General features: G+C 41.6%; 1 protein-coding gene across 2 annotated transcripts in view; it reads right to left on the bottom strand.

The window, feature by feature from the left end:
* The window catches only part of LOC140717103 (bridge-like lipid transfer protein family member 3A), a 154895-nt gene that overhangs the window by 41597 nt on the left and 87891 nt on the right, over positions 1-25407 (bottom strand). Inside the window, exons 11-12 of one of the 2 annotated variants that reach the window (XM_073030318.1) lie at positions 18059-18213; positions 12158-12299 (exon numbers count right to left, since the gene is read on the bottom strand). In XM_073030318.1, coding sequence (XP_072886419.1) covers positions 12158-12299; positions 18059-18213 — 297 coding nt within the window. The remainder of the gene's footprint in view (positions 1-12157; positions 12300-18058; positions 18214-25407) is intronic. The other variant, XM_073030319.1, reaches the window with a different exon arrangement.

Genomic DNA, 25407 nt, shown 5'->3' with positions numbered 1-25407 from the left:
GAGAGCAGGAACATTTTTGTTATTAGTATTAACCTAACAAGAAGGTTTGTTAATGCTGCACAGTGGGGTTTAAACTGGAGTTGCAGAGGGATGGGAACCAGAGTGCCAGAACAGTTAGTGGAGAGGTTGTGGACGCAGACATCCTCAGACAAAGCCGGGAATCAAAAGGTTGAGCATGGTGCAACGTGTCCTGAGCTGAGTATATTTCAATGCAAGTATTGAAGGAAAGTCGGATGGGCTCAGGGCACGGATCAGCACCTGGAATTATAGCCATTAGTGAGACCTCGTTGCAGGAGTGGCAGGCCTGGCAGCTCAATATTCTGAGGTTTTGTTGTTTTAGATGTGACAGAGCAGAGGGATGGATGGCATTATGAGTCAGAGAAAATGTCACCATAGTGCTCTCATCAGGACAGACTGGAGAATGCAACTGCAGAGGCCTTTGAGAAATAATAAAGATTTGACCACGTTAATGTGGCTACATTACAGACCCACCCAAAAGTCCTAGGGATTTAGAGGAATAAATTTGGAAAAAGATCGCAGACTGTTGCAAGAAACACGAGGTTGTTGCAGTGGTCATTTTAACTTTCAGTTCAGTTCATTTTCAGTTTATGGTCATTTAGAAACCACAAATGCAATGGAGTTAAAAAATGAGGCAACATTCTTCCAGAATGATATCACAAAAACACACAACAAAACAGATTACACCAGAAAATCCACATAACATTTGGTAATCCCCAAATCCAGAGTCCGGAGAGGCTGCTGTGTATTAATATCGCGCTACCATCTTAGCGCGTTCCCCGGCAAGGAGCTCCAAATCCACCAAACAAAACAAGACTACCCAGACACACCAAGTCAGGAGACCAACTCTACCAACCAACAAACCAAAAATTAAAGCTATAAGACCTACACAAATCTACATAGTTAAATGTAGTTATAGTTAACATATAGTTACAACAGTGCAGACAATACCATAATTGATTAAAAAAAAAACAGACCATGGGCACAGTAAAAATAGTCCAAAGATGTTAAAAGACCATAAGTTCAAAAGAAACCACCACACAGTTTCCACAAGTCCTCAGGGTCCCAATAGACTCGTCATCCCACGCAGGCGGCAGAAGGGAATACCCCCGCTATGGACTTCCAAGGCGCTGCCAGATTCAGCCTCACAGACGCAGCACACAGTGAAAGCTCCATCAGACCCAGCCTCGCAGACGCAGCACACAGTGAAAGCGCTCCGACCACAACGGACTCCAAGTCTGTTGAACTTCTCAAGCCTCCAACCATCCCCTCTGGCACAGCCTCTCTAAGCACCATCCTCTGCCAAGCGCACTATGACGCCCCCCCCCCCAACAGCCACCAGCAATGCGACCCCGAGGACTGGGGGCCTGTTCTTCTCAGCAGAGACCCGGACCTCGCAACAGCAGCAGCAACGAAGAAGGTTATCCTGGAGATTTCCAGATGTTCCACTGTGCTCCCACGTCCGTCTTTCATCAGATTAGGATTGTGCACGGCACCCCTCTTAACAAGTAACAGATATCGACTCCAGAGAGGCTGCTGCAAACTGCGTCGCGCCGCCATCTTGCCTCTCTGTTTCCACTTATTGACTAGGAATCCCATACTATAAAAGGACTAGATGCAATAGAGTTTGTCAAATGTGTTCAGTTAAGTTTCCTTCATCAATATGTAGAAGTCCCAACGAGTGAGTGTGTGATACTGGATCTGTTATTAGGGAATGAGAGAGGGCAGGTGACAGAAGTAAACCAATTTAGATGTGACAGGGATGATCTGGAAAGTGTGGATTGGGACAGCTGTTTTCTGGCAAAGGTGTACTTGGAAAGTGGGAGCCCTTCAAAAACAAAACTTTGAGAGTACAAAGCTTGTACGTGTCTGTCAGAATGAAAGCTAAAGATAATGTGTAGGGAACCTTAGTTTTTAAGAGATATTAAAGCCCTGGTTAAGAGAAAAGAGGAGGTGCATAGAAGGTGCAAGTAGGAACAAATGAGGTGCTTATGGAGTACAAGAAATGCAAGATAACACTGAAGAAAGAAATCAGGAGGGCTTAAAGAAGGCATGAAACTGCTGTAGCAGACAAGGTGAAGGAGAATCCTCAGGGATTCTACAGATATGTTAAGAGCAAAATGATTGCAAGGGACAAAAATAGTCTTCTGAAAGACCAGAATGGTAATTCACATGTGGAGCCAAAATAGAGGGGGGCGATCTTAAGTGCATTCTTTGCATCTGTGTTGACTTGGGAAATGGATACAGAGTCTATGGAAGTGAGGCAAAGCGGCATCAACCTCATGAACCCTGCAGAGATTACAGAGGAAGAGGCACTTGCTACCCTGAGGCAAATCAGGGTGGACAAATCCCCAGGGCCTGACAAGCTGTTCCCTCAGACCCTACAGGTGTCAAGTGCAGAAATTGCCGATGCCCTAGCAGAGATATTTAAAACATCCGAGGCAAAAGAACATGTATGGGTGGATTGAGGAAAGCCACTGTGGTTCTGCTTTAAAAAAAAAGGCTCTAAACAGAATCCAGGAAATTATAGGCCGGTGAGTCTGACATCAGTTGTGGGAAAGCTATTGGAAGGTAGCCCAAGGGAGCAGATATGCAAGTACTTGGATAGACATGGACTGCTTGAGGATAGTCAACATGGCTTCATGTGCAGCAGGTAACTTCTAACCAATCTTAGAATGTTTTTCAAGGAAGTTACCAGGAAAATGGATGAAGACAAGGCAGTGGATGTTGTCCACATGGAGTTTAGTAAAGCATTTGACAAGGTCCTGCATGAGAGGCTGGTCAAAAAGGTTGTCGCTTGGCATTCAAGATGAGGTAACAAATTGGATTAGATATTGTCTTTGTGGGAGAAGCCAGAAAGTGGAAGTAGAGGGTTGTCTCTCTGACTGGAAGCCTGTGACTTGTGATGTGCCACAGGTATTGGTGCTGGTTCTTTTGTTGTTTGTCATCTGTATCAATGAACTGAATGACAGTATAGTTAACTGAATCAGTAACTTTGCAGATGATAATGAGATTGAGGGCTTTGTGGACTGTGAGGAAGGCTATCATGGCTTGCATAAGGATCTGCATCAGCTGGAAAAATGGCAGATGGAACTTAATCCAGACAAGTGTGTGTTTTTGCACTTTGGTAGGAACAACCAGGGAAGGTCTTACACATACGGTGGGGGGGGGGGGGGGGGGGGAGAATGAGGAGTATGGTGGAACAAAGGAATCTGGGAATACACCTACATAATTCATTGAAAGTGGAGTCACATATAGTTAGGGTTGTAAAGATAGATTTTAGCTCATTGGCCTTCATAAATCATTGTATTGAGTACAGGAGATGGAATGTTATGTTGAAGTTGTACAAAATGTTGCTGAGGCCCAATTTGGAGTACTGTGTGCAGTGTTGGTCACCTACTTACAGGAAAGATGTAAACAAGGTTGAAAGAGTACAGAGAAAATTTACAAGGATGTTGCTGAGTTCTAAGGAAAGATTGAATAGGTTAGGACTGTATTTCTTAGAATGTAGAAGATTGAGAGGAGATTTGATAGAGGTATACATAAATATGAGGGTATAGATAGAGGAAATCCAAGTAGGCTTTTCCCACTCAGGTTGGTTAGAGCTACAACTAGAGGTTATAGGTCAAAGGTGAACAGTGAGAATTTTAAGGGGAACATAAGGGGAAACTTCTTCACTCAGAAGGTTGTGAGAGCTGCCAGAACAAGTGGTGCATGTGAATTAAATTTCAACATATAAGAGAAGTTTGGATAGCTACATGGATCGTAGGGACATGGAAGGCTATGGTCCCGGAGCAGGCAGTTTAAATTCTTTCAGCAGGGACTAGATGGGCTGATGGGCTTGTTTCTGTGCTGTACTTCTCTATGACCATAGTTTTCAAATGAACATTACCTTGCTTCTGCTCTTTTGCACTGTTTACTTTTTCTAGTATTTTGTAATTTAAATATCTTGCACAGTACTACTGCCACAAAACAACAATTTTCATGACGTACATCAGTGATAATAAACCTGATAAGGAAGGAGTTGGTATTTTGTATATTGCCTTTAAATTTAAAAGTTTTAATAAAGTCCAAAATTTTTAAATAATAGATAGGTAGATAGATAGATACTTTATTCATCCCCATGGGGAAATTCAACATTTTTCCAATGTCTCATACACTTATTGTAGCAAAACTAATTACATACAATACTTAACTCAGTAAAAATATGATATGCATCTAAAATCACCCTCTCAAAAAGCATTAATAATAGCTTTTAAAAAGTTCTTAAGTAGTTAACTTAAATACATTGAGTCCTAACCCCGGCACTTTAACATATCTTACTCCTGGCGGTTGAATTGTAAAGCCGAATGGCATTGGGGAGTATTGATCTCTTCATCCTGTCTGAGGAGCATTGCATCGATAGCAACCTGTCGCTGAAACTGCTTCTCTGTCTCTGGATGGTGCTATGTAGAGGATGTTCAGGGTTTTCCATAATTGACCGTAGCCTACTCAGCGCCCTTCGCTCTGCTACCGATGTTATACTCTCCAGTACTTTGCCCACAACAGAGCCCGCCTTCCTTACCAGCTTATTAAGACGTGAGGCGTCCCTCTTCTTAATGCTGCCTCCCCAACACGCCACCACAAAGAAGAGGGCGCTCTCCACAACTGACCTACAGAACATCTTCAGCAGCCAACCTTCTAAGGAAGTACAGTCGACTCTGTGCCTTCCTGCACAAGGCATCTGTGTTGGCAGTCCAGTCTAGCTTCTCGTCTAACTGTACTCCAATTGGATTTGTTTTCACAGCAGTCCTTATTTTGACCATCCAAATGAATATGGTCACAAAACACAATTCATCAAAAACTGGCAAATTATGTTCACTCATTCTAAAAGGATTATTTTCCTTTGCTTATGAAAGTTTCATTGACTTGAAGTTTGTCCAGGAAATTAAGTTTATAGTTTGGGTAAATGAAATACGACATGACAGATGCAATTTCATGCTGTGGAATCTTAAATAAGACTTTTTTTTCCCCCAATAATTTTGTAACGTATCCTTAACGGAAGATCAGTAACTAGAAAGCAATGAAGGCAACAGAGGGAAGATGACGAGAAATATTTCAAAAAGCTCTGTTACTTATGGCAACCTGAATGCCTTGTCTGATAGGCTATTGGAAGTGCAGTGGATTCTAGTTAATTGGATCATCGGTTGATTGGGGTAGCCGCTTATTTGGGGTAAGTCTTAAAGAAAACTAATTGAGAAAACAGCTGGGATTCCCTTTGTTTATTTGGGATGCTATGCTACTTCCATCAATTGATGAGATGGTATTGCGCTCAGATGCAGCAGCTTCTGCGGGGCCAACCAAAGGTGTTATCTTTCTGAAATGTATTTTTTTTTATGATCGCAAGACCCTGCTGGACATCAAGAACTTCACGTACTGTAGGTCTACCCCATCAGCAAGTTGTCCATTGGTGGAGAAACTGAAGGAACTGAACGGTGCAGATCCCACGGCTTCCTGCATTAGAGAGGTGTTGGTGCACGAAGCTGGTACACAGCTTAACTGCAGATGATCACCTTGGTCACTTTTCTTGTGATTGCAAGACCCTGTTGGATATTGCTAATGTGGAATGCTAGAAGTCCAATTCACTGATTTGCTAGCGAACAGCAGGACTGGACGATGGGGGAGCTGTGTGGCCTTGGTCGTGACAAGGCCTCAACCCAACTATCTGCAGCCACCTTGGGGGAAGGTGTCGGAGTCGTTGTACTCCACTAGAGGTGACGTGGCATGGTGTGGTGTACATGTTGGGAGTTGGTGCAGTCCTCTCACCACTCCCCCACCTGTGTTTCCCTGACAGAAGATAAGCTGTATTGTGTTTGACTGCAAACTGCTGCAACATTCATGGAGTTGGGGACTTGGACAATATTTTTCTGGGTGACTGTATTTTTACTGCTGTCTTAGACGTGCTATTTGCACCTGTTGCTGTGTATGACTGTTGGTACTTTGTTTTGCCCCTTGGCCCTGGAATAATGCTGTTGTGGCCAAACAAAAAAAAAAAATCGCTGCTGGCAACGACCCTGCAGATTTGTTATACTTGCAATATGATGCTCTCACTCCAATAGTCATTACACCAAAAACTGAATCCCATATTGGATTTTTTATTAGCAATTTGCAAACATACAATTTTGAAGCGACCCCAAGTGTAAGCTAAGTGTAGCTGAGCAATCAGCAAAAGATACGACATCCCCCAGTCCCAAGCTACAAACTACAATCAACAAAGCATGAAGACGTAACTTATTTTCTTTGCTTTCACCACGCCCCCACTCATGTGACTATTTACAATAAAAAACATAATAAATGCACAACACAGAATACAGATAGAGAACAGATACATGGCTTCTACATTCTAGCCCCCTAATTATTATATTAATTGCAACTACATGCTTCCAAGATAGGAGATGTGAAAGTTCAACATTTACACAAATTTCTCTTTTGGGAAGGAGTCTGTCCTGGATCGTGATCTTCTCCCAGATAGTTCCTCTTGACTGCCTCCAGGAACTGTTTTAAATGGCTGCTGCCAAAGCTCATCCAAGCACAAAGTGAAGAAAATCTGCAGAAGCTGGATGTCCAAAGCAACACACAGAAAATGCTGTTGGAACTCAGCAGGCCAGGCAGCTTCTAGGGAAAAAAGTAAATAGTTGATGTTTTGGGCAAAGACCCTTCATCGAAACTGGGAAAAAAGATAAGAAGAACTGAGATGAGATGAACTTCTCATTTTTTTCTCAGTCCTGCTGAAGGGTCTCTGCCCGAAACATCAACTGTACTCTTTTCCATAGATGCTACCTGGCCTGCTGAGATCCTCCGGCATTTTGTGTGTGTTCCAAGCACAAAACTGAGATTCCTATTAACTGTCAGCTCTGGCCGAGTGTAGTCTCTTTCACCACCACAGCCTGCTTTCAATGGTCCATTCATTAACAGTCCAACCCTACATTGTTCTGATTGAATGGGGTTGATCATTAACAATGCAAATCACTTGCAACAGCACCAAAGCCTCAGACACATTCACCAGCTCAATTTCCAGCAAATGTACAGTATATGCTTCAGGTGAGACCACTCCTGAAGATCTGATGAGGAATGTTCCCTTTGTAGATAGGCATACGTTCCTGTGTTCAGATGTTAGGCAATTCACAATAAGCGTTCACAGTCTAAGCCAGCCACTTCCAATCCTAAAACAGCATTGCTGCTCACAACCTTTTCATGACCCTTCATGCGTAATTGAACGAGTGTTCCTTTTCCTGTTAGGTTGAGCTTGTTCATGAGGCTCTCTGTGCAGAACACTGCTGTACTTCCTTATTCGAGGGAAGTATGAATAACCACTGTCTTGTTACTCTTCTTTGACTTCACCCAAACTGGAAATATAGGAAGTTTACAATCATGATCACCAGTCCCCTAATGCCATTAGATGCTAAAGCAGTATTCACTGCTGTGTTTGCTTCATTCACAGCTTCTTTTGAATCTGCAGCCTTTTCATCAGTTCCAGGCTCAGTTTTACCTTTGCTTTCCATAGTAGCCACAGTAGTGGCAAAGCTGCTTCCTTTAGCTTGAGAGCCAGTTTGTGACCCAGTTTCGTTCACACCTTCACTTACTGCTGGTGATGTAGCATTGTATTTTTTTTCCAAACATTGGGTGAATAGCAATCTTTACTTGGCTTTCAATAAAATCAACAATGACAGTGAAAGTAACCTTACAGTTGTGCCTTTCTGGCAGTTTTTAGACCACTGATCTTCATTTTTAAAAAATTTATGACAATTGTCATATTAGCAAGCATGTCCAACTCACATGTCCTGCACATCTTCCATGGCATTGCAACAACTCCTAAGAAAAAGACTAATCTTGAAATGTGTTCACACCTTCTGATTTGATATGTGGCCAAGAAAGAGCCTTTTCCATATAAGCTGCAGCAATTTTGCACTCATCCTCCAAATGCTCCTGTAGTAAAGCTTGGACATTTCGATATCCTTGCTCCTGGACGGCCCACTGGCAACTTTTGATGAGCTTTCCAGGTTAACCTTCAATGAACTGTTTGAGAAAATTGAGACAGTCACCATAATTATCAGACCTGCCCTCAATGTTGTTCTTGAAAGCTCTCATAAAGGGATGATACTACAGGATCGCCATTGAAGATCTGAATCTCTTCGGCAGAGATGCAATGCATTGCTGTTGCATCACCAGCTTGTTATTTCCTTTCGCGTCCTTATGGCCTCCAGCGCAGCATTTAGACCTTTACAAATTGCTATAATTTGCATATTCAGATGGAGACATAATGTGAAGATTTTTACTCACATATTTGAAGGATGTAAGTAATAAAATCAATTCAATTTATCATCTGAAACATGAGTGTTATCATAATGTCCTCAGAAGCCCCTTGTACCATTGGATGTGGGAGAGGTTCAGAGTGCCTCCTTGGTGCAGGCTGAGAATGAGCACTGTGAACTACCCCTTGGGGCTCAAACTCAAACTAATACATGCTGAGGTATCAGACGTACAGATCACTCTACTAGCAATATAATGTGCTGCACACACATTGGACATGCTGTTTTCAGCTTTATACATAGTCACAGCCTGTCTGTGGCTTTATAAATATTTTCATTTTCTCTAGCAATATCGCATGTTTGTTTAATTTCCCTTAGTCTTGACTTCATGGTCATTGCTTCCAGCTAGACTCCAGTTGTTTTCCAAGTGTACGATCCAGACAAAGCAACAACAGATTCAATTCAGTATTTCAACAGAACCAAGGGTTGAACTATTAGGCAAACACCACTCTACAGCTTTCAGTCTCTAATGGACAGGCAGCACTGACCATTCAAAACTGCATTTCAAACCCAAACACACAACATACAACTACCACTGCCAACAATCCTGAGGATTTGTTATACTTCCATGATGCGCCTCATTCCAAAAGTCGAATCCTTTATTCGCAATTAGCAAATATGTAATCTTGAAGTGATGAAACTTAAGCATATTTAAGTGTAAGCTGAGTGTTATTGAGCGATCAGCAAAAGATACAACATCCACTGGTCCGGAGCTACAAACTGCAAAGAACCAAGCATGAAAATGTAACTTATTTTCTTTGCTTTTACCACATCCACACTCATGTAACTAGTTACCATATAAAAAATATGCTCAACACAGAATACAATGCAGAGACCAGATGCATGGCTCCTACATATGGGTTTTAATGTATGGTTGAATGACAATTAAACTTGGACTTAATTGGGACATGAGACTGTTACTGAACATTTTCTAACTAATGTCAGTCATGTGTACTGGAATGCCTCGAGTGAACAGCTTTCAAATAGCGCCAGCTGCGTATGTGTTCAAGAAGCAGTGATTTTCTTCATTGGTATCTGGTGAGAAATAAGCAGTTGGAGAACTTAGAACTGTTTTGCTCACTGTGGTTTCGAGAATTTAGGGTTGGAAATGCTAGAAACAGCCAAGAGTGAAAATGAAATGATTTCACAACTTCAACAAGTTAGGAACAACAAAGAATTTGAAGGTATCAACAATCATGTTACAATGAAAAGTGAGATTGGGAGAATGCAATCATCAACTGCATTGTATGAAGGCATTACCTGCACTAGATGCTTGTGCTGATTTTGTTCATTTACAGTCAATCAAAAAAAACATGGCAATATACACGGGGTGAATTCCTCCGTCAACAACTATCAGGAGCTAATACAGTTTTATAATACTGTAGTAGTATTGATAGTGTTCTAATTTGTTCTGTATTTCATTTAAGTGCGTAATTTGTTACTCAGTTAAATAGTAGTTTGTCTCTTTTTAATACCTTTTTAACTATTTTCACGAAACTTCGGCTAATTGGGGCAGCTGCTTAATTGGGCCAACATGTACTGATCCCGATGACTCCCAACTAATTGGAATACACTGTACTAACAAATAATAACAATCAAAAAGCTAGATAAATATTTGGGAGGGTAAAATCCAGGACCATTGAGTAAGAACACAAGGATAGGGTTAATTTAGTTCTGAAGAACACCCATAGGAGCAAATTTATAGTCAGCCTTTTGCTCCATTTTATCACAGAGAGCAGAGGACATGGCTCAGGTACTGTGCTTAATTGAAGTAATATTAGAAACACACCACTGACAAATGATGAAGGATACATTTGACTTCATTCAAACACTTAAATGTAAAGGCAACATTCCCAGTTCAAACACCTTTGAAATTAGTATCAAGTTTATTATCACTGACATATTTCATGAAATTTTGTTGCTTTGTTTTAGCAGTGCAGTGCAAGACAAAAATTACCTTAAGTTACAAAAAGCAAATAAATAAATAGTACAAAGGAGGAAAAGGGAGATAGTACTCTTGGATCACTCAGTAATCTGATGGTGGAGGGGAAGAAACTGTTCCAAAAACATTGAGCTTGCATCTTCAAGCTCCTGCACCTTGATGGATACCAACTTGTTGAAGATGAAGTTGATATCTCCTTTTGAAGATATCCTCTATAGTGGGGAGCTTGTGCCCATGTTGAAGCTTCCCAAGGCCACAAACTTGCAGCCTCTTTCTATCCTGCACACTGTAGCCTTCATACCAGGCAGCAATGCAACCAGTCAAGATGCTGTCCATCATACATCTGTAGAAATTTTCTAGTCTTTGATAACATACCAAATCTCAAACTGCTAATGAATTAGAGCCACCATCAGTGTGTTGGGCCAAAGATAGATCCTCAGATATTGGTGACTAAGATGCTCACCCTTTCCACCACTGATCCCTTGCCATGTTCTCTCTGGACTTACTTTTCCTTGGTCTTACTGATGTTGAGTATGAGTTTGTTGCTGCGACACGACTCAGCCAGCTAATCTATCTTGTTCCGAGATATCTCCTTGACCTTGCACAATTTACACAAAGTCCAAAACACAAGCTGATCAACTTAAGTTTGGTCTCTTGATTTGTCTTTGATTCACGGTCTCAGAGTCCTTCTTCATTAGGGTCGGTCCTTGTTCTCTGTGATCACAGATTTGCATACCGTCCCAGAATTTGATACGCAGGTAAATCCTATTTTCAAAATCCATCTTCCACCTAGTTCTTCTGTTATCCTCCAATGAAATGGTACTGTGTCAGACCCAGACTCAACTCAATCCTATTTAGTCCATCTTCATCTTGTTGTAGCTTTTCTTCTCCATTTTCCTTCACCAAATACTGAGCATCATAGTTCTTGGTGCTGAGCTGGAAATTGATTGCTCCTGTCAATTCATGCAATCTCATTACCAGCTCTGATCATTTAGGTATTTCACTGTTTTAACCCATTATAAGACACAACTCTTGTGCTCACGGCTGAGGACAATTGAATGCCCCTGAGGATGTGTTACAGTGGACTCATCATCCTCAATCTCCACACATATACTTGTGATCTAACAATAAACTCAGCTTTGAGTTTACAACCCGATAGCTGCTGCAGAACAAATTTCATGACATATGTCAGTGGCATTAAACCAATTCTGATTTTACTGTTCTCCATTTATTACAGCTTATAGACTGAGAGCTTCAATAAAACAAATTCACTTCCCAATCATTCTAAGTCCATAAAACATAGGAGAAGAATCAGGCTATTCGGACAACTGAGTATCTCCACATTCCCTCATGGCAGATTTATTATCCCTCTCAATGTTGTTCTCCTGCTTTCTCCTTGTAATCTTTCACAACCTCACAAATAGAGAACCTATCAACCTTTGCTTTTAATATACCCAATGACTTGATCTCCAGAGCTGTCTGTGACAAGGAATTCCACAGATTCCAAATATATTCCATCAAATTCATACAACATATTACTCAAATCACATACTATATAGTGGTTAAGACACAGGTAAACACTGAACTCCATTCAAATGAATTTAAATTGATTCCAGTGCATATTTCAATTGCCATACTGATTGAACGCATCATAGTTCGTTGTTATGTATCAGCTTCTCTGCTCTGAGGATAATAAAACATGACTTTCCCCATAAAATAGCAACATATGGTAATTATGCAACTGGATGCATAGCAAAACATTTTAATAATCAATAATATATACAGCAATTACCTTGAAGCTTGGCACATATATAATGCATTTTGAGAAATTATTTAATCAAAATCTTACCAGGAAATTCTTTACTGTCAGGGAAATAGTATTCAGTAAATTCAATGTGAATTGCTGACATGTCGGGTGGAAGATGGTAGGATACCCTGTTACAGGAGAGTAAGGTTGTAGGCTTCTTACCATGCTGTCCTGCTGCTGAGACCTTGAATGAAATAAAATACTGAAATAGCATCAGCACACACAGCACTAGGATTCATTTTCTTTCTTAACCACTATTAAAATCTGGCCCAGGTAGATCAATAGTGAGACAAACGATGTCAGTTGGGCAAACACGAGGAAATCTGCAGATGCTGGAAATTCAAACAACACACAATTGGGATTTTTTTTGCCAGATTCAGCAGGTAAAACATTAAATACTTATGTGATAATTATAAACAGCTTTGTGGAATGACAGATCTGGAAAACACACAAAACGCCCCTCATGAAAACTTAAGCTACCAAGATGCAGATGCAGCTGTTCTCCTGACTGCCAGGACGAAAGTGGTAGAAAACAGATTTACAGGTCAATTATTGATGAAATTGAATCTCAAGGTACTGGGTCTCAGTTACTCTAATGAGATCGAGAAATGCAGTGGATGATTTTTCAGAAATACACCTCTACTGTTACAATGTTAAACATAACAGCACAGATTTCTAAAAATATTAAATCTGTGATATTGATATTAATATGTGGTTTAATATGTCTTGAAATATTTTAGATTTCAAAAAATACTTGCAGCTGTCCTACTACAAGCTCCTTTGTCTTGCACCTGGACTGGTATGCTCCTGGCAAGCCACAAATTGAACAAACATGTATGTTAATGGTAAGTCAATACCACTTAAAGGTGCAGTTGATGATACCTTTACATCAGTGATTAGAAATTAGGCCTTCAGCTTTCCAGCTGGGATCTTGCCAACCCCATAATCTACATGTCCTACGTGGACTGAATGAACTGCCTGGCTTCTGAATTAGTAAGAACTTCAGGTTGAGGCCAAGCTAAATCGTCCACTTGAAGGTGGTTGGAAATGTTTCAGCATGATCTTTTCGCATTTACCCCACTAGTGACTTCGACAGAAGCAGCAAGACTGCAGGTTTGCCAAGCTGTTTAGCAAAATACTCGCATTTACATTGGCACCTATTTTAAATCCACCCAGGGTTATTCCTGATATTCGACTGCACTCATTGAAGGAGGATTCATTATCTGGCTTCAGGGTAATGGTGGTGTGAGGAATACACTAGAACACGAGGAATACAGATTGTGCAGCAATGCAGTTTTATTGCTGATGGCCCAGGGCACCTTACAGACATCTGGTTTTATACTGACATATTAATTCTGAATCTTTCTCATTAGCATAGTGCTACTACAAACTAACACAGTAACAATGGCTTTGGTATGGAGATATGATTTACTTCTACAGTTCTGTGTAATGTTCGCCTGTACACCATCATACTCAGGATTTCTGACAATTGCATACATCCAAACCTATCCCTATGCTTTCCCTGCTAACTAATGCAGGCTCATTCCGGCAATTACAGACTTCAAGACTTGGCTAGCTTGGCAGCAAGAGTCACCAACAAGCTGCCTGAGATAATGGACTTGGAATTTCCCAGTTGTGTTGACTTACTCAGCCAGATTCATCCATTGAGGAAAGCCAGCTGATGCAACTAGAGGAGGATTTGCTTTCCTCAGTTGAACTTAAACCACGAGGCTTCAAAGAGCCAGGCTAATACTGAGGACACCCATGACTTCCTACTTCCAGAATAGCACTACCTCAGATATACGTGTCTTGTTCGAACTAGTCACATTCTGAAAACTATGAAACTGAGAATGGCAATATCCTGACGAAGGGTCTCGGCCCGAAACGTCGACAGTGCTTCTCCCTATAGATGCTGCCTGGCCTGCTGTGTTCCACCAGCATTTTGTGTGTGTTGCATGACAACATCATATTGTGTCTTGACTGGTCTACTAGACATTTATACAAATGAAGTATCCAGTACATCTGTGAGAACAACACTACAGAGGTCTTGTTTCACTGCAGTGATTTGGTTTATTGGAAAGACTGGCTCTATCATTTCAAAGACTTAAGAGTAAACCGTATTACTGCAGGTCTGAGGTCAAAGGGCAGCTAAGCCAACATCAAAAGACTCTGGCTGTAAAAGACGTTGGTGAACTAGTTTACAATGGCTTGCCCTTTCGTTGCCACCAATGCTGATTGAATTAAATTCAGTTAATTAATAAACTGCTGCATGTAATTTGAACCAGTGCCTATGGTACTATAAAGCCATGCATCCAAATCATCCAACAAATATCATTATACTGTCCACTGCACCCAGTGTCCGTCTGCAATGTCACTGCATTTGTGTATGATAGACAGATTTTTAAATGTTCCAATTTCTGTAATCATTCTATATCATGATAAACACATTGTAAACATTCTAGTTTTTCTTCAACTTGCTGTTATACTTTGTATAACACGGCATCAGTGACTAGTTACATCAGCAAGTGCATCAGTGACATCACTGTGTCCAAGACCATCACTCTATGTGCTAACCAGAAGCCATGGATGACAGCGGAGGTGTGTGCGCTGTTGAGGACCCGTGACTCTGCATTCAGAGCAGGCGACAATTCAGCTCTAACAACAGCGAGGGCCAAACTGTCCCAGGCCATCAGAGGGGCAAAGTGTGCACACGCCCAGCGAATCCATAGCCACTTCCAGGACAGCTGCGACACGCGGCACATGTGGAAGGGCATTCAGGACATCAACTACAGGACAACATCACCTGACTGTGTGGGTGATACCTCCCTCCCAGATGTGCTGAATAACTTCTACGCTCATTTTGAGGCGGAAAATGACGTGACGGCGAGGAAGTCCACCCCTCCTACAAATGACCAGGTGCTGTGTCTCACTGTGGCTGATGAGAGAAGAACCCTGTGCAGGGTCAACCCACGGAAGGCTGCTGGACCAGACAATATTCTGGCAGAGTGCTCAAAGGATGTGCAGACCAGCTAGCAGATGTTCTCACTGACATCTTCAACATCTCCCTGAGCAGCGCCACCGTGCCAACGTGTTTCAAGGCCGCCACCATGGTCCCCGTGCCGAAGAAGTCTTCAGTGTCCTGCCTCAATGACTACAGTCCCGTTGCACTCACATCCTCATCATTAAGTGTTTCAAGAGGCTCGTCATGAGGCACATCAAGACCCTGCTGCCCCCCCCTCACTGGACCCTCTGCAGTTTGCGTACTGTCCCAACCTTTCAACAGACGCCATTGTCATCACTCTCCACCTGGCCCTAACACACCTGACAAAAAGGACACGTACTTTCGAAAGCTGTTCATAGACTTCAGTTCAGCATTCAATACTATCGTCCCTCAGAAACTGATTAGAAAGCTGAGCCTACTGGGCCTGAACACCTCCCTCTGCTATTGGATCCTAGACTTCCTCACTGGGAGACCTCAGTCAGTCCGGATCAGAGGCAGCATCTCCAACACCGTCACACTGAGCACGGGGGGCCCCCCAGGGCTGTGTGCTCAGTCCACTGCTGTTCACTCTGCTGACCCACGACCCACAACACACAGCTCAAACCACATCATCATGTTCGCCGATGACACGACCGTGGTGGGTCTCATCAACAAGAACGATTAGTCAGCTTGCAGAGAGGAGGTGCAGGGCTAACAGACTGGTGCAGAGCCAACAACCTGTCTCTGAATGTGAACAAAAGAGATGGCTACACACACAAAATGCTGGTGGAATACAGCAGGCCAGGCAGCATCTATAGGAAGAAGCACTGCCGATGCTTTGGGCCGAGACCCTTCGTCAGGCTGTTGACTTCAGGAGGGCAGGGAGCGACCACTCCTCGCTGAACATTGACGGCTCCTCGGTAGAGATCATAAAGAGCACCAAATTTCTTGGTGTTCACCTGATGGAGAATCTCACCTGGTCCCTCAACACCAGCTCCATAGCAAAGAAAGCCCAGCAGCGTCTCTACTTTCTGCAAAGGCTGAGGAAAGTCCATCTCCCACTCCCCATTCTCATCACATTCTACAGGTGTTGTACTGAGAGCATCCTGAGCAGCTGCATCATTGCCTAGTACGAAAACTGCATCATCTTGGATCACAAGACCCTGCAGAGGATAGTGAGGTCAGCTAAGATCATCGGGGTCTCTCTTCCAGCCATTACGGACATTTACACAACATGCTGCATCTGCAAGGCAAACAACATTTTGAAGGACCCCATGCACCCCTCATACAAACTCTTCTTCCTCCTGCCGTCTGGGAAAAGGCACTGAAGCATTCGGGCTCTTATGACCAGACTATGTAACAGTTTCTTCCCCAAAGCTATTAGACTCCTCAATACCCAGAGCCTGGACTGACACCTTACTGTCCTATTGTCTTGTTTATTATTTATTGTGATGCCTGCACTGTTTTGTGCACTTTGTGCAGTCCTGGGTAGGTCTGTAGTCTAGTGTTTTTTTTTTCTGTGTTGTTTTTCACGTAGTTCAGCGTAGTTTTTGTACTGTTTCATGTAGCACCATGGTCCTGAAAAACGGCGTCTTGTTTTTACTATGCACTGTACCAGCAGTTATGGTCGAAATGACAATAAAAAGTGACTTGACTTGACTTGTATGTTGTGCTGCAAATTTGCTATCTTCTTTGTCCTTTGCAAAAGGGATTTGGAACAGATGCTCATGAGTAGCACTACATTTTGTTAAATGGACTACTTTTTGTTAAATTAACTATTTTGTTAAAAAAATTTGGATACGTGCATTTCAAATCAACTCAATTATATTATTTGAAATATCTAAGAGAAATTCAAGCATTCCAGATAGTTTGAAACACTTCTTGCAGATTTTCAATGTGCACTCAATGGAGTAAGGTGTCTTAACATCAATAGCTCTAAACAAAAAAAACATTTTTATTATTGACTTAGTTACTTTAAAAGTAAAAAGCTAACATTGTGAAGTCAGTGTCCATCTGAGAATAAAAGTCAGAAGTTAAACTTTCTCTGAACAACTTCCAACAGATTAATGTAATGAAATAGGTTATTAAACAGAGGCATGTAAAATAGACTCAGAACACATGAAAGGAACAGATGCCTTCACATTGGATTAAATTCTTACACTATTTAGAATGACAGATAATACTCATTTGTTATGTAATGAATAATCTGTCAATTTGGCTACCATCACATCAGCTCAAAAGCAGGTACCATTTCATTGACTCTTCACTCTGCAGGAACAATTGGACACTGAGGATCCATACATCAGAATGCTCTTCATTGACAACAGTTTGACATTTCCCTCAAAACTAATCAATAGGCTCCAAGACTTAGGCCTCAATACATCTCTGTGCAACTGGGTTCTTGGTTTCCTCACTTGTAGATCCAGTCAATTTGGATTGGCAACTACATCTCCATGACAATCACCATCAGCACAGGTTGTTTGCTTTGCCTTCTGTTCTATTTGCTTTTTACTTATGACTGTGAGGCTCAGCACAGCTCCAATGCCATACCTAGGTTTGCTGATGAATCAGCATATCGGAGGGAGATTGAACATCTGGCCAAGTGGTGCCACAACATCAACATCCTCTCACTCACTGTCAGCAAGACCTCAGAGGCTAAGCTTGCTAGTTTGGTACTACATCTAACAGTCGATGGTGGCTCCACATTAACTCGTCAATTGAAACAGAATTGCAAGTTTCAATTTAGATTAATGGCTCTAGAGAAAAAATTATGTATTTACAATGCATAATATATTGAAATCCTTTTACTTTGAGTTGAGAAAAGTCTGGTTATAAAGAGTCAAGACTGAAGTTATTCCTCATCTCTAAAGTTGACAGATCCATGAATATATACTTCATAAATGCAGAACCAATCATTATTAGATTGAAAAGACATGAAGTCAATGTCAATTCTTCATCCTTACCTGATAAACGTCCAAGTCATCAACACGGACAACCACACAACTGGAGAGCAGCTTACTCCATGGCACTTTACAAGAATCAGGAGAAGTAGCTCCTGTCGATTGGTCACTTGCTCGTCTTTTATAAGCAGAACTAGCCTTCCAACCTGGTGACCCTACTGTCAACAAGAACAGAAATTTTAACAGCCAAAACTAAAAGTCACTGCTTAAGGTATAAATTTCTGTATTTCAGGTACTTTATGCACAGGGCTTCAATTCTATGTGACAAATTTAAAACATGATGCATGATTTAATGTTGTGACACAATAAATTTGTTCTTTTTCTGGCAGGGTAGCCTAGAAATAAAGGGTACATATTTTTCAAAACAAACCATACGGCCATTCAGGAGCAAAAAGCATAAAATAGTTGTATCCAAAACCTCAATCGACAAACATTTGCGATAAAAAGTTAAGGGAAAAACTTCTAGTCTCAAGAGCTGCATAACAGATTCCTTTCTCCTTTTATTCTTGCTGGTTCATGGGTGTTTGGAATGCCCTCAGGCCATTCAAATGCTGAAAACAAGACAAGGCTGTTCTCACTTAAGATTACATGGAACAGTATGGCACTCGACAGGTCATGAGGTGTACAATATTATGCTGATTTATACCAAATGTCTTTCTCCTTTGTGTCATCCATTCCCTTTGAATTTATTTGTTTCCCTAAAAAGCATGTCCTCAGGTGTTTTATATTTCCATCCCATGCCAACTGTCCACACCACTCACAATTCTTAACAACTCCATCAGGTTTCCCCTCAGCCTTCAACTCTCCAAGGAGAATATCCAAGTTTGTCCAACCCTCCTCTATAGTTCACAGCCTCCAATTCATGCAACATCCGGGTAAGCTTCTTCACCTGATACTAAACATCATTTGTCATCATTATCCTCTTGTCAATGCACTTTCAATGAACTATAGACTGACACCCAAGCTCCCTCTGAACATCAGCGTTATTAATGGGTTTACCATTAACATTATATTTTCTCCTTCCATTTGATCTCACAAAGAGCCTCACACTTGTCTGGATTAAAATTTATCTGCTACTCCTCCTCTGCCTATATTTGTAGTGGTCTATTTCCTGCTGTACTTTAGTAGTCCTTTACTGTTTGCAGTCTAATTTACTAATCCATCCATCTACCTCTTCATCCAAATCATTGATGCAAGATCACAGCACCAATCCTTGTGCGACACCAATGTTCATTAATCCCCAACAACAGCAACCACCCCTCAAGCCTTTCTCTCTCTTCTGTGGGCAAGCCAGTTCTTAATTCAAATTTGCAATTTACCCTGGTTCTCATATATCTTTAACTTCTGAATTAAAATAGCACAAGGCCTTACTCAAGTTCATGTTGCTAGCTTGCACTGCCTTACCCTCATCAAGCACCTTTGTCACCTCCTCAAAAAAAAACTAAGCTTGTAAGACATGACTTGCCCTGCACAATGCTATGCTAACTGTCCCTAAGAAAGCCAGGCATAAATCCTACCCCTTAGTATTCTCGCCAATAGTCTCGGTCCCACTGATGCAAGGCACACTGGATTATTCCCATTTGCCTTCTTGAACAAAGGCACAAGATTTACAACTCTCCATTCACCTGAGACCTCACCTGTTGCTAGTGAGGACACAAAAATCCTTGTCAAAGCCCCAGTAATCTTGTCACTTGCTTCTTTCAGTATTCTAGAATATATGCCATAAAGCCCTGAGGACTCATTTAAATTAATGCTTATTCAAAGATCCAGAATTCCTTCCTCAATCTCAAAATTTCTCAGCACATTAGCATGGCCCACTGTGTTTTCACTATCCTCCAAATCCTCCTCCTCAGTAAACAGTGACACAAAGCACATATTTAGTACCTCAGCACTTACTCTGACGCCAAGCACAAATTCCTTCCTTCACATTTGAGCACCATCTTAGTTATCCTCTTTATTAATACAAGCACAAGATGCCTTTGGATTATCCTTGACCATGCTCACCAAGGGCACTTCACAATCTCTTTTGGCCTTCCTAATCTCCTAAGCACTTTAATGCTACTTTTATATACCAGAAAAGTCCAATGTGGTGGATTCACTGATGTATTTCCAGATAGCGTTGGCTATCAGTGAAGAACTCAAAAAATTGAAACCTGAAGCATGTCACATTCGATTTGCCTGGGAGTAATCCTGTAACACTGGATTAATGCTTTACAGTTCAAAGTAGGATAACTCGTCTCAATAATACCAACTGAAAAATCAAGATTGTAGCAATACAAGACATTACACAGCTTCACGCATCTGCCAGGTAATCTCAGATTTTAACATGAAGCTCCAGTAGAACACTTCTGCTAAATAATTCCATTAATACAAGCATTTTATTTTTCTTAAAGTACATTTTAGGGCTTAGGCTCAAGATCACCTGTTAATCATTACTAGTCAAATTAAAATCATTATGAATTAGCTAAAATAGAGCAAAAAAACAAAACATGGCTTTAGTCTAATGATTGGAAGAATGACATATCTGAAAAGGCAAACTTAAAATGTGTAAAAACACAGTTTCTACCAACCGAGAATGAAATTCAAACCCATTCTATTCAGATTTTCTCTCCCAATACATTACTCAGAAGAGTCATTGCTAACAGCAAGATGTTTAATAGAATCATTTTGGACATGCATTCTACTATGCCTTTCATACTTGTCCCTGTAATTTTATTCAAATCTTTTGAAAGTGGATTGAAAAAACCATCACAGCAAAAGGAGTAATTAAAAAGTGTAATTTCCTGAAAGCAAATTCATCATCTCATAAATTATTTTAATGTTATTAAGGGGAATAATTGTGTCCAGTATAGTTTTAGTTTAGAAAACAATCCAGCTTTATCTTTCCCAAGTGAACATTCACTAATTTTGTTGAAAATTTGGCCTTTTATTTGTTACTGTGCCATACTCTGCAACCTTGATCACGTCATGTGAATTGTCAGTAGCTTGCAAAGCAGAAATTGCCACCCACCTTACTACTTGGAACATGGATACCAAAAAGAAAAATATTGCATTATCATGAAGTGTGAATTCACTGTATTACTTAGAAAGTAATTGGAAACAAAATGTGGTTGCAACATCAGTGTAATGAAAATTGGTTCAGCTGTCAATTTTAATTCTCGTCACCAGGCCAATTTTCTTCCATGATAATCTAAAAAAAATCAACCCAGGTATCATAAACCTTCTTGCCTGACAAAAAACTTGGCCTCTTGTAGTGTACACTATGAAGTTAATTTCTGTAAGAATGCCAAAATGACATTGCTGAAAAAATGTTTCATTCGTATCACTCACAAAGTTGGCACCATCTTAATTGGAAATGGAGTAATTCAAATCATGCATTAAGAATGCATGGAAGGAGAATGCCTTCATTTATAATCATTCAAAAAATACTTAATGCTTCTTCTATTAAGACTGGTAACTATTAGAAATCTACATGACTCTCAGGGAACTGGAAATGAGCACTTGAACCAGTTAACATCTCATGAGTTTTGAAGTTAATCAAAAAATTACAGCACTCAGACATTAAACTAACATTAGATGTTGATGATACCAACTTCCATGAGGCATTACACATGGATAATGTAAACCTCCTGATGATATCTACACACAAAATGCTGGCTAACTCTGCAGTCAGACAGCATCTATGGAAGCATCATCTTCATCGGGCAACATCAGCAAGCCAAGACACGTCAGGGGAGGGTGAGGAGGACAAGCTTGATTGTGACAGGTGAAGTCAGGCGCATGTGGGAGAGAGGATGAATTAAGATGGGAGGTGATAAATGGCAAAGTCGAAAGGAGAAGGAATCTGAAAAGAGAGATAGAGCAGGGGTTCACAGACACCTTGCTGGAATGCTCTGCCATAGACTGCAGTGAAATACAAGTCTGTGGGTATATTCAAAATGAAGTTGATAGTTTCCTGACTGGTCTGATTAACAAGGGATATGGTGAGAGGGCAGGTGCATGGAGTTGAATGATGAAATAGCAGAGCAGACTCGATAGGCTGAATGGCCTAATTCTGCTCCTTTGTCTTATGGTCTCAATGGTATTGGTCCATGGCATAAAAGAGGTTGGGGACTCTTTGGCTAGAGGACCATAAGAGAAAGGAAAGGAGGAGGGCCACCGAAGGAAGTGATGCGCTAGTGAGGAGAAGAGGAAAGAGGCCATAGGGAAAGGGGAGGAGAATGAAATTACCTGAAGTTGGAGAAATTGATGTTCATGCAATCAGGTTGGAGGCTACTGAGACAGAATGTGAGATGTTTCTCCTCCAACCTGAGAGTGGCCTCATCGTGGCAGAAGAGGCGGCCATGGACACGTCAGAATGGGAACAGGGACAGGAATTGAAATGGCTGGCCACTGAGTAATTTCGCTTTTTCCACCTGGAGCTGAGGTGCTTGACAAAGCAGTCTGCCCATTTATGTCAGGTCGCATCAATGTAGAGGAGGCCAAATCGGGAGCACGAGTTACAGTAGAAGACTCCAACAGATTTGCATGTCAAATGCTGCCTCAACTGGAAGGACTGTTTGGGCCCTGAATGGAGGTGAGGGAGGAGGCAAATTGGCCGTGTAACACCTCTAATACTGTGGGGATAAGAGTGTAAGTGCCAGGAGGGAGATTAGTGGAGAGGGACAAATGGACACACTAATCATGAAGAGAGTAATCCCTGTGAAAGGAGAAGAGCGAGGGGCAGGTAAAGACATGTTTGGTGGCAGGGTCCTGTTGAAGATGGCAGAGTTGTGGAGAATTGTGTGTTGGACGTACAGACTCACGGGATGGTGGGTGAGGAGAAGAGGAACTCTTTTCCCATTGAGGTGTTGTGAAGATGAGATGAGTGTGGATGTCCAGAAAATAGAGGAGAAGATGAAGACAGCATCAATGGTGGAGGAAGGGAAACCCCGTTCTTTGAAGAAAAGACATGTTCTGGAAAGGAAAGGATAGGAACAGATGTGCATAGAGAAGGAGGATTTGAGAAAAGGGAATGACAGGATGGGAAGAGGTAGAGTCAAGACAGCCGTGGGAATTGGTGGCTTACGAATAATAATAATAATAATAATAATTACTTTATTGATTTTGAGTGGGAAATTATTTTGTTACAGCAGCAACAGTTAAAAATACACTTAGTCTGCAAAATTTAATAAAGTACAAAATAATAATATATAAAATAATAAATTACCAATGTGCAATAATAATAATGTACAAAATAACAAGTCGACTATTGTACAATGATGTGTGTACTCCTGTTACAGGGATGAACTGTTGTATATGCTTCTTGCATTTGGTCGGAAAGATTTTCTGTAACAATCCTTGTGACAGTGGAGCTGAATGAGCCTGTTCAAAAGTGTGAGGCTCCACTGCTTACTCAATTGGCCATGGAGAGGATGTACCTGATCGTCCATAATGAATAACAGTGTTCTAAGTGAACTCATCTCTACCACTAACTTAAAAGAGTCTGGGTTGCAGCCAAAAATGATCCAGCCTTTTTACTAAAAATATCAGGATACAGTTTGTCTCCAGTGATGGAGACAGATCAAGAAAGGAGATGGAAGTGTCAGAACTGGACCAAGTGAATTTAAGGGCAGAATAGAAATTGGAGGCAAAGTTGATGAAACTGATGAGCTCAGCACGGGTGCATGAAGCAGCACCAATGCAGTCATTAATGTACCACAGAAAGAGTTGGAAAGCATTACCGGGAAAGGCTTGGAACATGGACTGTTCCACATAGGGATTGAAAAGGCAGGCGTAGCTGGGGTCCATGTGGGTGCCCTTGAGTTTGGAGAAAGTGAAAGGAGCCAAAAGAGATATCATTAGTTGTGATGACCAGTTCAGTCAGACGGAGGAGGGTGCTAGTGGAGGGTAACTGGTCTGGTCCATTGTCAAGAAAAAGCAGAGAGTTTTAAGACTTTCTTGATGGGGTATAGAAGTGTATGGGGACTGGACACCCATAATGAAAATGAGTTGATCAGAGGCAGGGAATTGAAAATAGTTGAGAAGATTGTGAGCACATGAAGTGTCGCAGATATAGGTGGGAAGGGGGATAAAATGGAGTCAAGATGTGAGAACACGAGCTCCATGGGACAGGAGCAGGCAGAAACAATGAGCCTACCTGGACATTTGGGTTTGTGGATCTTGGGTAGGAGGAAGAAATGAGCAGTGTGGAGTAAGGGAACTATGGGTTTGGTGGCTGCAGATGGGAGACCTCCAGAGTTGATGAGGTTCATGATGGTGTTGGAGACAACTTTCTGATGGTCCTGAGTGCAGTCCTCTTCTAGTGGTAAATAAGAGTTACTGTCAGGCCTTAGCAAGGCAGAGGTCAGTCTGCCACACTACAACTGCCCCTCTTGTCTGCATGTTTGATGGTGAGATTGGGATTGGTGCAGAGAGAGTAGTGGGAAGGCACAAGGTTTGAAGAGAAGAGTGCTGAAGACGAGTGGAGATGTAAAGATCCAGAACAAGTAAAGAGCCAAAGCTAGGTGTCAACAAGAGAAGGAGAGTAGGTGATGGGAGAAGGGCCTATCGATGCAGGGTGGGGAATTCTTGCCAAAGAAGTGGGCTCTGAGATGGAGCTGACATAAGAGCTCGACGTCATGGCTGGCGCAGAACTCACCAAGGTAGAGGCAAAAAGGAACATGGCAAGCCCTTGCTGAGGACAGAACATTCTGCCTCAGGGAGGGGAAGTCCAGATAGAATAATGAAGACACAGCAGGGGTAAGAGGTGGGATTGGGGGGGGGGGGGTGGTGGCAGGAAAAGTGTCAGTGACATTAGAGGAGAGGCAAGGGGTGAGGTGTTTAGGGAAGGGAGCGTGGGAGGAAGATGGAGATTCTAGAACCAAAAGGGTGACGGGGAGTCTGAAAGACAAGGAACTGGGGAGTTGTGATGAGGGAAGGGGAGTCCGGAGCTCAGGTCCCAGTGGCAGTGGGAAAGTCCTCTGCCTGGACGTGGGGGCGGCTGAGGACAGGGCTGGAAACCACGAAATTCCCAGTCTGAAGGGACTCTCACAGATTGCTGGCAAATACTCCCACTCAAACAAATATTAAGTCATGTGTGCAACCTACTGTCAGACAATGATGTTTCAAATTCATTCTACAGTTACTCATTGTAAAGTGCATTGGCTGACTCTGAGCACATGATAGGTATGACGGTTTATTCCAGATAATTTAAAGGGTTTTTTTTGTGCTTGAGAAAATAAAAAGTACTCATTCATCTGTATAGGCAAACCAACAGGAAAGTGAGAACTCAAACCAAAAATAATTAATTTTTTAAAGTTCTAATTCAAACTTTAATTAGAAGTAGCTTAGATAAATAATTTTTTCCTGAA

Source organism: Hemitrygon akajei, chromosome 27, assembly GCF_048418815.1.
Source record: "Hemitrygon akajei chromosome 27, sHemAka1.3, whole genome shotgun sequence".
Lineage (NCBI taxonomy): Eukaryota > Metazoa > Chordata > Chondrichthyes > Myliobatiformes > Dasyatidae > Hemitrygon > Hemitrygon akajei.
The sequence above is the reverse complement of the archived record's forward strand: the minus strand, read 5'-3'. Positions and strand labels throughout refer to the sequence as shown.